The sequence below is a fragment of the Symphalangus syndactylus genome, chromosome 8 (assembly GCF_028878055.3).
Source record: "Symphalangus syndactylus isolate Jambi chromosome 8, NHGRI_mSymSyn1-v2.1_pri, whole genome shotgun sequence".
Taxonomy (NCBI): domain Eukaryota; kingdom Metazoa; phylum Chordata; class Mammalia; order Primates; family Hylobatidae; genus Symphalangus; species Symphalangus syndactylus.
This window is the reverse complement of record NC_072430.2, coordinates 56,748,371-56,763,172: the sequence shown is the minus strand read 5'-3', so window position 1 is coordinate 56,763,172 and position 14,802 is coordinate 56,748,371. Positions and strand designations below refer to the sequence as shown.

General features: G+C 36.5%; 1 protein-coding gene across 6 annotated transcripts in view; it reads right to left on the bottom strand.

Moving 5' to 3' along the window:
- Nucleotides 1-14,052, bottom strand: part of C8H14orf39 (chromosome 8 C14orf39 homolog) — a 47,983-nt gene extending 33,931 nt beyond the window's left edge. Inside the window, exons 1-5 of one of the 6 annotated variants that reach the window (XM_055287798.1) lie at nt 13,972-14,052; nt 13,057-13,113; nt 12,908-12,964; nt 11,729-11,855; nt 6,042-6,131 (exon numbers count right to left, since the gene is read on the bottom strand). In XM_055287798.1, coding sequence (XP_055143773.1) covers nt 6,042-6,131; nt 11,729-11,855; nt 12,908-12,964; nt 13,057-13,105 — 323 coding nt within the window. In that variant the 5' untranslated portion in view covers nt 13,106-13,113; nt 13,972-14,052. Of the gene's footprint in view, nt 1-6,036; nt 6,132-11,728; nt 11,856-12,396; nt 12,578-12,907; nt 12,965-13,056; nt 13,114-13,589; nt 13,628-13,971 lie in introns of those variants that run through there. The other 5 variants (XM_055287799.2, XM_055287797.2, XM_055287796.2 and 2 more) reach the window with 5 other exon arrangements.
- Between the last annotated feature and the right edge of the window lie 750 nt (nt 14,053-14,802).

Sequence of the window (14,802 nt, the reverse complement as noted above, 5' to 3'; positions counted from 1 at the left end):
TTATTATACTTTAAGTTTTAGGGTACATGTGCACAACGTGCAGGTTTGTTATATATGTATACATGTGCCATGTTGGTGTGCTGCACCCATTAACTCGTCATTTAGCATTAGGTATATCTCCTAATGCTATCCCTCGCCTCTCCCCCCACCCCACAACAGGACCCGATGTGTGATGTTCCCCATCCTGTGTCCATGTGTTCTCATTGTTCAATTCCCACCTACGAGTGAGAACATGTGGTGTTTAGTTTTTTGTCTTTGCAATAGTTTGTTGAGAATGATGGTTTCCAGCTTCATCCATGTGCCTACAAAGGACATGAACTCATCCTTTTTTATGGCTGCATAGTATTCCATGGTGTATATGTGCCACATTTTCTTAATCCAGTCTATCATTGTTGGACATTTGGGTTGGTTCCAAGTCTTTGCTATTGTGAATAGTGCCGCAATAAACATACATGTGCATGTGTCTTTATAGCAGCATGATTTATAATCCTTTGGGTATAGACTCAGTAATGGGATGGCTGGGTCAAATGGTAATTCTAGTTCTAGATCCCTGAGGAATCGCCACACTGCCTTCCACAATGGTTGAACTAGATTACAGTCCCACCAACAGTGTAAAAGTGTTCCTATTTCTCCACATCCTCTCCAGCACCTGTTGTTTCCTGACGTTTTAATGATCACCATTCTAACTGGTGTGAGATGGTATCTCATTGTGGTTTTGATTTGAATTTCTCTGATGGCCAGTAATGATGAGCATTTTTTCATGTGTCTTTTGGCTACATAAATGTCTTCTTTTGAGAAGTGTCTGTTCTCATATCCTTTGCCCATTTTTTGATGGGGTTGTTTGTTTTTTTCTTGTAAATTTGTTTGAGTTCATTGTAGATTCTGGATATCAGCCCTTTCTCAGATGAGTAGATTGCAAAAATTTTCTCCCATTCTGTAGGTTGCCTGTTCACTCTGATGGTAGTTTCTTTTGCTGTGCAGAAGCTCTTTAGTTTAATTAGATCTCCACTGTCAATTTTGGCTTTTGTTGCCATTGCTTTTGGTATTTTAGACATGAAGTCCTTGCCCATGCCTATGTCCTGAATGGTAATGCCTAGGTTTTCTTCCATGGTTTTTATGGTTTTAGGTCTAACATGTAAGTCTTTAATCCATCTTGAATTAATTTCTGTATAAGGTGTAAGGAAGGGATCCAGTTTCAGCTTTCTACATATGGCTAGCCAGTTTTCCCAGTAGCATTTATTAAATAGGGAATCCTTTCCCCATTTCTTTTCATCAGGTTTGTCAAAGATGAGATAGTTGTACATACGTGGCATTATTTCTGAGGACTCTGTTCTGTTCCATTGGTCTGTATCTCTGTTTTGGTACCAGTACCATGCTGTTTTGGTTATTGTAGCCTTGTATTATAGTTTGAAGTCAGGTAGTGTGATGCCTCCAGCTTTGTTCTTTTGGCTTGGGATATGAACTTTAAAGTAGTTTTTTCCAATTCTGTGATAAAGTCATTGGTAGCTTGATGGGGATGGCATTGAATCTATAAATTACCTTGGGCAGTATGCCATTTTCACGATATTGATTCTTCCTACCCATGAGCATGGAATGTTCTTCCATTTGTTTGTATCATCTTTTATTTCATTGAGCAGTGGTCTGTAGTTCTCCTTGAAGAGGTCCTTCACATCCCTTGTAAGTTGGATTCCTAGGTATTTTATTCTCTTTGAAGCAATTGTGAATGGGAGTTCACTCGTGATTTGACTCTGTTTGTCTGTTATTGGTGTATAGGAATGCTTGTGATTTTTGCACATTGATTTTGTATCCTGAGACTTTGCTGAAGTTGCCTATCAGCTTAAGGAGATTTGGGGCTGAGACGATGGGGTTTTCTAGATATACAATCATGTCATCTGCAAACAGGGACAATTTGACTTCCTCTTTTCCTAATTGAATACCCTTTATTTCCTTCTCCTGCCTGATGGCCCTGCCAAGAACTTCCAACACTATGTTGAATAGGAGTGGTGAGAGATGGCATCCCTTTCTTGTGCCAGTTTTCAAAGGGAATGCTTCCAGTTTTTTCCCATTCAGGATGATATTGGCTGTGGGTTTGTAATAGATAGCTCTTATTATTTTTAGATACATCCCATCACTACCTAATTTATTGAGAGTTTTTAGCATGAAGGGTTGTTGAATTCTGTCAAAGGCCTTTTCTGCATATATTGAGATAATCATGTGGTTTTTGTCATTGGTTCTGTTTATATGCTGGATTATGTTTATTGATTTGCATATGTTGAACCAGCCTTGCATCCCAGGGCTGAAGCCCACTTGATCGTGGTGGATAAGCTTTTTGATGTGCTGCTGGATTTGGTTTGCCAGTATTTTATTGAGGATTTTTGCATCAATGTTCATCATGGATATTGGTCTAAAATTGTCTTTTTTTGTTGTGTCTCTGCCAGGCTTTGGTATCAGGATGATGCTGGCCTCATAAAATGAGTTAGGGAGGATTCCCTCTTTTTCTGTCGATTGGAATAGTTTCAGAAGGAATGGTACCAGCTCCTCCTTGTACCTCTGGTAGAATTCGGCTGTGAATCCATCTGGTTCTGGACTTTTTTTGGTTGGTAAGCTATTGATTATTGCCTCATTTTCATAGCCTGTTGTTGGTCTATTCAGAGATTCAACTTCTTCCTGGTTTAGTCTTGGGAGAGTGTATGTGTCGAGGAATTTATCCATTTCTTCTAGATTTTCTAGTTTATTTGCACAGAGGTGTTTATAGTATTCTCTGATGGTAGTTTGTATTTCTGTGGGATCGGTGGTGATATCCCCTTTTTCATTTTTTATTGCATCTATTTGATCTTCTCTCTTTTCTTCTTTATTAGTCTTGCTAGCGGTCTATCAATTTTGTTTATCTTTTCAAAAAACCAGCTCCTACACAAAAAAACCCTTCAAAGAACATTTTTTTCTTATTTGACCTGTGCTCTATTCTACAGGAATCAAAATTACGATGGTCTATGGGCCAAATCTAATCTGCCACCTATTTTTGTACAGCCCACGAACTATGAATGATTTTTACATGTTTAAATGATTGAAAAAAATCAAAAGAATATTCCATAACACATTAAAATTATATGAAATTTAAACTTCAATGTCCATAAATAAAGTTTTATTAGACCATAGCTCATTTATTTACATATTATCTGAAATTCTCTGGTGCCATAATAGCAGAGTTGAGTAGTCATGGCAGATGTTGGCCCACAAAGGTTAAAATATTAATACTTACTATCTGGTCCTTTACCAAAAAAGCTTGCCAACTCTAATCAAAAACATTGAACATGTTAAATCCAGTTCTTTATAGAAAATATATTCTTAAATCTTCTTTTTGCCCAATTCTTATCAAATACTTAGTTTCAAAAAAATTCATAGAAAAATTTTTGAAAATATATGGTCCTTACATTCCTCAAGATTTTCTCATTTCTTGGATCAAGGTATACTCTATGGGGGAGTTTCTTAAAAGATACTCTAATGATTATCTCACCTTAGCAGATTAGAGAAGAGCAAGTCTTCAAAAACTGCACACACGAGAAGAAAAGTAAGGATAACAGCCCTGTGCTAGTCAGTGGGTCTGAATCTTAAGAAAGTTTTAATTTCTGAATATTACTAAACTGTCCCCTTTAGCAAGGAAAAGCAGTTGAGCCCCAAACAAGCTCCTATTCCTCTAAATGCATATTTGCTAATTAAGACCCACTTACTATTTAATCGCTTGGGAATAATGGTCCAGGGAAGAAATACCTATAAGAAAATTAAGCCTGGGTCACCAGTTCCAGGTGAGATGAATATACCACATCCACCCTATTCATACTGTATATTCATGCTCACTCTTCTAACATACTCCATATAGAAACTCTGGCAGAGCCTAGCATAGCTAAGTCATAGTTAAACAAGAGTCATTATTATCTCATCTGTGCCAGCAATACTATTTTTCATGAATGACTTGAACAGGGATGGGAGATTAGGAGAAACAAGCAACTAACTGGTGCCTCTACTTCCTCCATTATCCATGAAACCAATAAATGAGTTATTTTCCATTTATAAATGCCTGGTATTGAAGCATCAATTCAATTAAGCTATGTTGCTGGTTTAAGAAAGAATGACGAGTTAATGGGTGCAGGAAATCAACATGGCACATGGATACATATGTAACAAACCTGCACATTTACCCTAAAACCTAAAGTATAATAAAAAAAAAAAAGAAAAGAAACAGACAACTGTTTTCACTTTAATACCTTCAGTTAGCTCACAGAAGTCCTCTATAACAAACGCTGTCAGAGAAGCACATATTTTAACTGGTTTGCTTTAGCCTCTCACAGAATCATTTTTAAGAATTAATGTTTTATAGTCATGACTTACATTGATAGATGTTATAAGAAGCAGTTATATATATTGTGTATGGGGCTGGGGGAGGTCACTGAAGCACACTGCACAATTTCCCCTTTAGAGGACCCAGAGATTTCTCTCAAACCTCAGGAAAAGTCTCTACTTATCCTAAGCAATTGACCTGTTTTTTTAAATGAATATTATGAATCCCACACTGATTATATTTCCACAATGCCTTGACTACTAGGAATTTGAAAGCTTAATTCATGCCTATATCTAACAAATGTGCGGGATACATAGTATGAATTTCTAACTTCATCAAAGGCTTCAACTTCCTGTATTTTCCTTACTTCCCTGCAGCCTTGATTTTTAATCTAGTTTCTTTAAACACTATCCTTTCAAGATGATTATTTAGTCAAATCATCTAAAATCCTTTTTTAAATGAAGCAGGATGTATAAATGACAAGGCAAGTCTCCTTCACTGATCCCACCCTCTGCCTACCCTCTAGATGATGGTGTACTCCAGCTTTCTCCTCTTTTTGCTCCATACATTTCCATGGGCAATCTCATGTATTTCCATGATTTCAAAAAGAAGTCCATATCTATAACTTTAGTCCCTACCTTTTCTTAAGACTTGTCTTTGAATATATAGAGTATTGCATTCTAGATTTTGCACATATGTTTTAGTTACAATATAAAAATAGATACTGTGCTCATCCAATTATATTAAAAATAAAAACATTTCAATGTTTTATATTAGGTGAAATTTTTATGCTATATAATGTGTTCAAAGTCTCTTGCCTTGTTTCATTACATTCACTAATTACATTTAATCCTCAAGACAATGTGATTATACATATAATAAAATAAATTCATACAATTATTGGTGTTTCTCTATTAGAATATAACCACTCCATTAAATCAGCTAAGAAACAGAAGTTTGATATAAAATACCATTCGAATATCAATATCCCAAATTTGTTATAAGCTAATTCTACAGGTAACTGTTCCCCCAGATGTTTGCCTAAACAGTTCACACATAAAGACCATCAATTGATGGACTCTGCTATAATAATTGCTACTGAGAAACAGTTTATATCTAAGGCCATATGTAAATATGTCTAGGGTTAGAGAGAGCTTTATTATTATTATTATACTTTAGGTTTTAGGGTACATGTGCACAATGTGCAGGTTTGTTACATAGAGAGAGCTTTATAACAAGTAGGTAGACCTTCCACTGCACCCAAGGAGTCCAAAATACTACATTTACTTAAAAATAAAAACTCCTGGACGGGCGTGGTGGCTCACGCCTGTAATCCCAGCACCAAGGCCAAGACGGGTGGATCACAAGGTCAGGAGATTGAGACCAGCCTGGCTAACACGGTGAAACCCCGTCTCCACTAAAAATACAAAAAATTAGCCAGGCACAGTGGCGGGCGCCTGTAGTCCCAGCTACTCGGAGAGGCTGAGGCAGGAGAATGGCATGAACCTGGGAGGCAGAGCTTGCAGTGAGCCGAGATTGTGCCACTGCACTTCAGCCTTGGGGACAGAGCGAGACCCCATCTCGAAAAAAAAAAAAACAAACTCCTCGAGTACACAATGTCTACATTTTTCAATTGACATTCTTACACACCATGTCCTAATAATACAAACTTATAGAATTGATAAACTTTATATATGTACTATACTTGTCTTTTTCAATAGTTTCTCGATAAACAGTAAATTGGTCCTGCATATAATCTTCATGTTTACGGAAAACATCACATGTTGGCTTCCAACTATAGAAAAAAATATATTTGTAATTAGCAACTCAGAATGATAATCAAATTGATAGAGATAATAAAAAAATGAACATAATCATTTAAAGAGAAATGAATATTTCTCTTCCTGGAGAAAACAAACTACATCAAGAAAAGTATTTCCATCTCATATCACTCCCACTACCTCCATTCATGGACTATTATGCTCAAATATCAATATTCACGAATTTTTATATTAAACTTGTTTTTGAACCATTACTAGGGAAGGAGCAAATGTGACATGGCTGGATTGCATATTGCTACTGCATTTCTATTATACATTTTGTAACACTCCAATATCAGCCTTTCTTTCTCATCACATTTCTAAGATTTTGGTCAAAAAAATTCTTTTGGAGTAAGCATTCAAAGAACTAGAGTAATGGCTAAAGAGAGGTTTTTTGCTCCTTTAACACTTAGAAAACAGGTGTCACATCATCCTGAATTACAAAAAAAGAGAAACCAGAGCAAATGAATTACAAAATCAGACAATACGAATATAACAAATATTCATCTTATACATTTTTTATTATGTAAGTTGAAAGAATATTACCAATACAAAAAAAATAAAAATTAATATATACCATGGTGGCTTCCAGTCTAAGTATTTTTCAAATATTTCCCTTTTTTTCTAACTTTTTTTCAGATTCAAAAAGTATACATGCCCAATTTGGAAGCACAGAAAAGTATATGTAAGAAAATAACTATTAATCATATTCTCAATATTGAATAATGACTATTATTGTTTGAATAAACTGTTTCCAGATGTTACTATAATTATACATTTTAACATCATTGAGAGCTTATCCTCCTTTATCACTTAGTAACAGAACTTGTAATTAAATATTTGTCTGAATTTCTGATCATTTCCTTAGAAAATATTCTCCAAAATGAAATTAGAAGATCAAAAATTATACACACATATATTCTCAATATTTTTAAATGTCATAAATACTCATGGCCATAAACATAGCAACAGTAGACACTGGAAACTAGTAGAGGGGGAAGAGGTGAAAAACTACTGAGTACTATGCTCACTACCTGGGTGATGGGATCAGTCATACTCTAAACCTCTGCATCACACAATATACCTATCTCATAAACTTGCACATGTGCCCCTGAATCTAAAATAAAAATTGGAATTATTTTAAAATTCCATAAAACATACATGTTCATTGAGAAGGTATTCACTATAAGCCTTCTGATGTACATCCTTCTAGACTTGTTGTAATTATATATAAATATACAATTACTAAATTAGCTTAATATTATGAATATTGTTTTTTAATCTGCTTTGACCAATTTGTAACTTTAAAAAGCAAGTTGCAGACCTTGCTTTTTAAAAACCTTCCTTTACTGTTAACATCTTCCCATGTCAATAAATATACACCTATATCACAATTTCATTGGCTGCCTAATGTTCATTCATATGGATACACCAAAACTCATTTAACAAGTTCCCTAATGCTGAACATTAGAGTTGCTCCCAATATTTCCTATCATTATAAAAAGGCTGAAATAGAACTCAACTTAATAGAAAAAATAAATAACCTGATATTTTCAATGGGCAAAGGATCCGAATAGACATTTCTCAAAGAAGAGATACAAATGGCCAACAGATATATGAAAAAATGCTCAATGCCTCTAATCATCGAGGGAATTCAAATTAAAATCAAAATAAGATATTACCTCACTCCTGTTAGAATGGCTGTTATCAAAAAGATGAATAAGGCTGGGTGCGGTGGCCCACACCTGTAATCCCATTACTTTGGAAGGGTGAGGCAGGTAGATCACCTGAGGTCAGGAGTTCAAGACCAGCCTGGCCAACATGGTGAAACCCTGTCTCTATTAAAAATACAAAAATTAGCTGGGCATGGTGGTGCACGCCTGTAATCCCAGCTACTTGGGAGGCTGAGACAGGAGAATCGCTTAAACCTGGGAGGCGGAGGGTGGAGGTCACCGTGAGCCGAGATTCTGCCATTGCACTCCAGCCTGGGTGACAAGAGTGAAACTCCATCTCAAAAAATAAAAAAGGTGAATAACAACAAGTTTTGGGGAGGATGTGGAGAAAAGGAAACTCTTGGACACTGTTCGTGGAAGTGTAAATTAGTACAGCTACTTCAGAAAATAGTATGGCAGGTCCTCAAAAAACTAAAAATAGAATTACCATATGATCCAGCCATCCTACTTTTGAGTATTCGTCCAAAGGAAATGAAATCAGTACATTGAAGAGATATCTGCCCTCCCATGTTCATTTTAGCATTATTCATAATATCAAGGTATGGAAGCAACCTAAGTGTCCCACAAGAGATAATGAAAGTGTGGCATAGATACACTATGAAATACTATACAGCCTGAAAAAAGGTAGGAAATTCTGTCATTCAAGACAACATAAATGGAACTAAAGGATGTTATGCTAAGTGAAATAAGCCAGGCAGGTAACGGCAAATACTGTATGATCTCACTTATATATAGAATCTAAAAAAGTCAATCTCATAAACAGAGAGTAGAAAGGTGGTTACCAGAGATGGGGTTGAGGTAAAGAAAAAATGGGGAAAGGGAAGATGTTGATCAAAGAACACAAAGTTTAAGTTGGAGTAGAGGAAAAAAAATTAGTGATCTACTGCACTGTATAGTGACTACAGTTAAATAATATATATTTCAAAAATGCTAGAAAAATGAGCTTTTTAACATTCTCATCACAAAAAAATAAGTTGGTAAGGTAATGAATATCTTAATTAGCCTCTTTCAACAACGTATACATAGATCAAAATATCACATTGTACCTCCTAAATATACATAATTATTTTTCAATTAAAAATAAATTGTAAAAATGTTCTGTGTATGGAAAAAAGAGTGACATAAACATTTGGTTGTACATTACATCTTTGAGAGGATCTCTATTTCCTTATGAAAAATTCTCAGAAATGGAATCACTTAATCAAAAACTATGCTTGGGCCAGGCGCGATGGCTCACATGTATAATCCCAGCACTTTGGGAGGCCACGGTGGGAGGATCACTTGAGTCCAGGAGTTTGAGACCAGCCTGGGCAACATAGTGAGACTCTATCTCTATTTTTTTTTAAAATCATGCTTATTTTTAAAGCTTTTAAAATATATACTGGCATGTCATCTAAAAGATTTATACTACTCTACACTCCTACAGTGTACAAGAGTTGATATTCTTATTTCTTGCCAGTGCTAGATGTTATTTTTTTAAATCTCAGCAAAACTCAGAGACAAAAATAATAGCATTTAATTATTACTTTAATTTAGATATTTCTGACTATTAGTAAGATTGAGCATTTCTGCACATGTATTAGACTTGTGTATTTTTTCATTTTGGTATTTACCCGTTTACCTTCTTTGCTCATTTTTCTAATAGGACTTTTGCTTTTTCTTATTAATTTCTACAAGTACTTTATGTTTTTAAACAATCCTTATTTGACACTTTTCCTGGCTTATCCTTTTGTCTTTTACATCATTATAGGGTATTTTTCTTTTTAATTTGTGTGCAGTCATATTTATCTATCATTTCCTATGTGGTTTCTGATTTTGGTGACATATTTAGAAAGGCCTTCCTCTCTCAAAGATTATATAGCACTTACATTTTTCTAGTACTTTCATAGATTCTTATTTCACATTTAAATCTCATAACCAGTATGCTGAAACCATAAACTAGAGGTATTCATGAATTTAGACATATTAAAATCAACAGATCCTACTGACTCTCCTCAGACCCAGCAGAAATTAAGCTTTTACAAAGTACAGTGTATCTACGACACGGTAGGTTCTAAGAGGAAACTATCAGTACTTTTCCACAACCCAATGCAGCTAATTGAGGAAAACCACTGGTAAAATCTACTACAATAAAACCCAAATCAAAATAAAATGGTCAACAACATATAAGTTTTGGCTGATCAGATTATCAAAATATTTAAACACTGACAATTCCAGTGTTGGCAAGAGTATGAGGAAATAGGAACTCTCCTACGCTGTTTTTTTAATAATTCATTTTCTATTTATAAAAGTAATAGTCTTTATAATAAGTCAATCAATTTGTCACTACATAAAATTTTGTTCCCATACATTGTTGGTGGGAGCACAAATTAGTATAAACTTTTTGGAGAGCAGTTTGGTATTATCGACCCAATGTTTAAATGTGCATACTCTTCAGCAATTTCACTTCTAGGAGCCCATTCTATAGCAATAGATCTCTATATGTGGAAGTATATCTGTACATGACTGGAAATAACCTAAATTTCCATTAATAGGGGAATAGCTAAATAACAGGCTACATCAATACCATAAATACCACGGAGCTGTTAAAAAGAATGAAATATATATAAAATTACATGCATAGTACCATTTACATTACATATTGTTAAATGTTAAAAAGCAAGTTGCAGAATGAAGTGATTCCATTTTTGTAAAAAGGAAAGATAGGCCAGGCGCGGTGGCTCACGCCTGTAATCCCAGCACTTTGGGAGGCCGAGGCGGGTGGATCACGAGTTCAGGAGATGGAGACCATCCTGGCTAGCACGGTGACACCTCGTCTCTACTAAAAATATAAAAAATTAGCCGGGCACGGTGGCGGGCGCCTGTAGTCCCAGCTACTTGGGAGGCTGAGGCAGAAGAATGGCGTGAACCTGGGAGGCAGAGCTTGCAGTGAGCAGAGATCGTGCCACTGCATTCCAGCCTGGGTGACACAGCGAGATTCTGTCTCAAAAAAAAAAAGGAAAGATCGCTATATAGACAGGTGTGTGTGTGTGTGTGTGTGCGTGCGTGTGTGTGTGTGTGTGGTGTGTAATAATGATGTTGACTATTCAAGGTCTAAAAGGATATGAGTGATTACCTATGCAGAGGATGACAGAGTAGGGGACGGGAACTGCAAGCAGGGAAAAACTATTTACACCATATATGTGTATATTGCTTGAATCTTTGTATTTGGTATATGTTACTTTTATAATTTCTTAAAACCAGTGGGAAAAAAGTAATGGGGGAAAAACAAAAAGGCTTATTAAAATTTTGAATAACAAAATATTTCAAAACAAATATGATCCTAAAGTACAGCACTTATTACAATGCCCATATAAAACTAAGCACAGAAAATTTATATTTGTAGTAAGTCTTTATCCTTTTTATGTATTTGTTTCAAAATGTCTAGAGTTAACTAGTAGAATCCAGAACCTGAAGCCATGTTGAAAGAATTCTTAACATATTAAATATTTTTATTTTGAAAAACTTCAGGCTGTATTCCCTCACACAAAAATAAGATCTTGAAAATTCAAAAATGGAAATCGTTTCAAATTTATCTAATAGGAATTTTATATACTGAGCTTATTCAAAAGTTTATAGTTAGATTAAGTGGATCTGAATTAGTGAGCTCTTATAGCTGTTTAGTTCTATTTCTCTTCTGATCCTCCTATAATCCCTTTATATAGTGGCATAACAAGGCACATTAAGACTTGATTCATTAGCTAATACAGAATACTACATTGAAGGAAGTATCTTCAACTGTAAGCTCAAAAACCCTGAATAAAAGAATGTAATGAAAACTGATTCTTTCAAATACTCACTTTCTACAGTTGTCTTTAATCTCCTCACTATGTTTATAGTAATGATCAATTTCCTCATCTGTTGTATTTATAGTTTCGTGTATCCTACAAATAGTTACTTTGTTTTCCTTAATATCTTCACAGCATTCTAGAAAGAGAAAATGTTTATTTTCTTAATGTAGAAATAAGTTCAAAATAAACAAATAGGGGAAAAAAATGGGTATGGCAGCTTACCTAAAACGAAGAGAGCCAGAGAATGGAGAGGAAATGAGGCTTGAGATGGGTGGGACCGTATACAAAAATGCAGAGAACCAGGGCCAGGCCTGATCCTAGAGCCAGAAGCTAAGAAGGATTTCAGTTTCGGAATGATGAGAAATAAATGTCCCTTGTACCTCATCTTTAACATAAAAGGGCTAGATTCAGTGATATCTAAGGTCAATCGTATCTTAAGATGCTATGAATTCGTGCAAACATTTATTCATTAATGACACTAATACAAGCCTTCTGTTTTTGACAAATGTAAAATTTCTATTCATCAATTCTATGTCAATTATTAAAAAGGCACTTTCAACTCACTTATTTCTGTTACTAGTGATTAAATACAAGATAAAATGTACATAATTTCTTGAAAAGATTAAATTATTAATATTCTGTATTTTTTGATTGCAGAAAATATAACCAAACTCTACCTTTTCAGAACGATTAAGAAATTTAGAACTCCATTTTTTATAGTTGTTTTGCAGGATCTTAAAATACTATACAGTACTTGTGTGATTTGCCTTGCTATTTCTCTGATCACATTATTTTTCAGAATTATTATTCCTGAAAATGTGGCATCTATCAATTTTGATCCCTGATTTCTGGTGGTTTCTATAAAGATGAAAAAATTTCACTCAACTATTTGAAATAACTTGTTATTAGAGAAAAATAACATCTTTTCCACTGCACCTAAGGGGTTATTTCTACTTAAGACAAAATTCTTCACAAAATAATTAAATGCTGAATATAGAAGTTTATTATCAAACAACTACAGTTAAGTCACATCTATTTTGTCTAGGGTAAATAGTTTATTTGTCGCTAGAGAGAACTGACACAAAAGTTATAACGCCAACAGTAAGTTGCCCTAAACAGAGCAATTGTATGTTATATGCCATAAGGAATTAAAAGACTAAAATATCTTGATCATGCAAAGCTACTTACTATTAATTCTTTGAATCATCTCTTCTTTAGTACTTATGTCTTGCTCATACTGGAAGACTAAAATAAATAATTCTCTTGTGACTTCAATTCATTGTTAAAATATCAAATGATCATACAAAAAGCTACCTATTTTTTCACTTTATACCTACCAAATTCTAGCAAAAGTCTGTCCAAACTGACAAAGAGGCTGTCATTCATCTTGGATACTATATTAAATGAAAAAAAAAATTATAAGATTTTCTGAAGTCATATGCAAAACAGGATATAGTTGGTAACGACCTTTTCAATACAGCATTCTTCACAGGAACATGTGGGCGGAGCCAGAACTGGAAGGAGAGAGGCCTCCCTGAGCCCATGGCGACATTCCCAGCCCCTTCCCGGGCCAAGCCCAACGAGCGCTTCAGAAATCGTTGTTGAGTCGGGGCACAACTTGAAGTTTTGGGGATGGGGTGGGAGGCACCCGCATAACCGCTTATGCGTGGGATTGCAACAAGCGTCCGGATCTTCCAGGGTTCACGGACACCCAGATTTCTCCACAGGATATGCCCTTTAAAGTAAACGCTCTGAATATGTCCCTTGGTGGCATGTGTACAACCACGTGCAGCAAAATTCTAATGAAAGCCCTTCCCCAACAGCCGGGTAACCCTAGAGAAACACTGCGATTTCGCATTTACGAATTTACCACGGAGAATCAAAAAAGTGGAGGTTTTCACAGGACAGCCAATTCGCATTACAGCATACGCCTGAGGCGGCGTTCTTGTCTACCGTGCCCCTCAGCGCCCAGGAGCCACAGCCCGTGAGCTTCCCGCAGTGGGAGTTCGCCGGCCGACTCCCACCCTCACAGCCTCCTGTCCTGGCTTCCCCTCGCCCGAGGTTGCAACACCGCATCCCCCCCATCCCCCGCCGCGCCCTCAGCCTCGGGCCGCACCAACCCGCGGGATAAGGCGACTACAGTCGTTCTGAGGGGCAGGGCCAGCCAGCCCCCTCCCACCCACTCACACGCTCCCCCTCAGAGCCGCCGGCCCAGAGAAAAACCGCCACACGCGGCTCCCTTCCCCACGCACCTAAACAGCCCCTCTGGACCCGAACGCCTACACCCTCCCTCCCTGGAGTCCCAAACTCCACTCAGGACGCCACAGCGGATCCTGACTACAAACGGTCCCCGGAGCCCTGGCCTGGACTCGCTCAGCCCCGCCCCCACGCCCCTGGTGCCAGCCCTGAGAGACCCCGCGGAGCACGCCGCGGGAGCCGCAGATCGCGCTGAAGAGGAGCGAGATCGCGCTCTGGACGAGACCTGCGCAGCTGTAACTGCTTCTTTTTCGCGGGTGGAAGCGCGGAACAAGCCCCGTAAAACCACAGAAGTGGATGCTGGAGTTAGAGGACCCTCAAAGAAGTAGAGACCTGTCAGGGACTCTCCTGTTTTCTTGAAGACAAGTGTTTTTTAAAGCCTGTTTATTCCTCTTGTAACAAGTTTTTAAAAATATTTTGGAGTACAGCAATAAAATTGATATTAACTTTAACAAGAGTAAAAAATACTCGATTCAATAATCAAAATTCAATTCTGAATTCAGCATTTTTCAAAACATCTTAAAAAGCAAGCACAATTCAAATACATACTAGTTGAATGGATATTTTGAGACTGACTCATTTGCTCAGTTTCAAATAAAGTACATTTTCTGTCCAAAATGCTGTCTTTAGGTAATTTATGCTCTTAGGCTTTGTCTGCCTATCCAAAGTGAAATAAAGAGTGTAAATAAAATCATTAAGCAGTTCAGTTCTCCAAAGTGCCTCAATCCTTTGTATATTTCTGGTAGAAATGTTTTTAACCCTAAATGATCTCAGTAATTGTCTCAAGTCACCAAAACCTAAGCTGTTTCACGGAATATTTAAGCGAA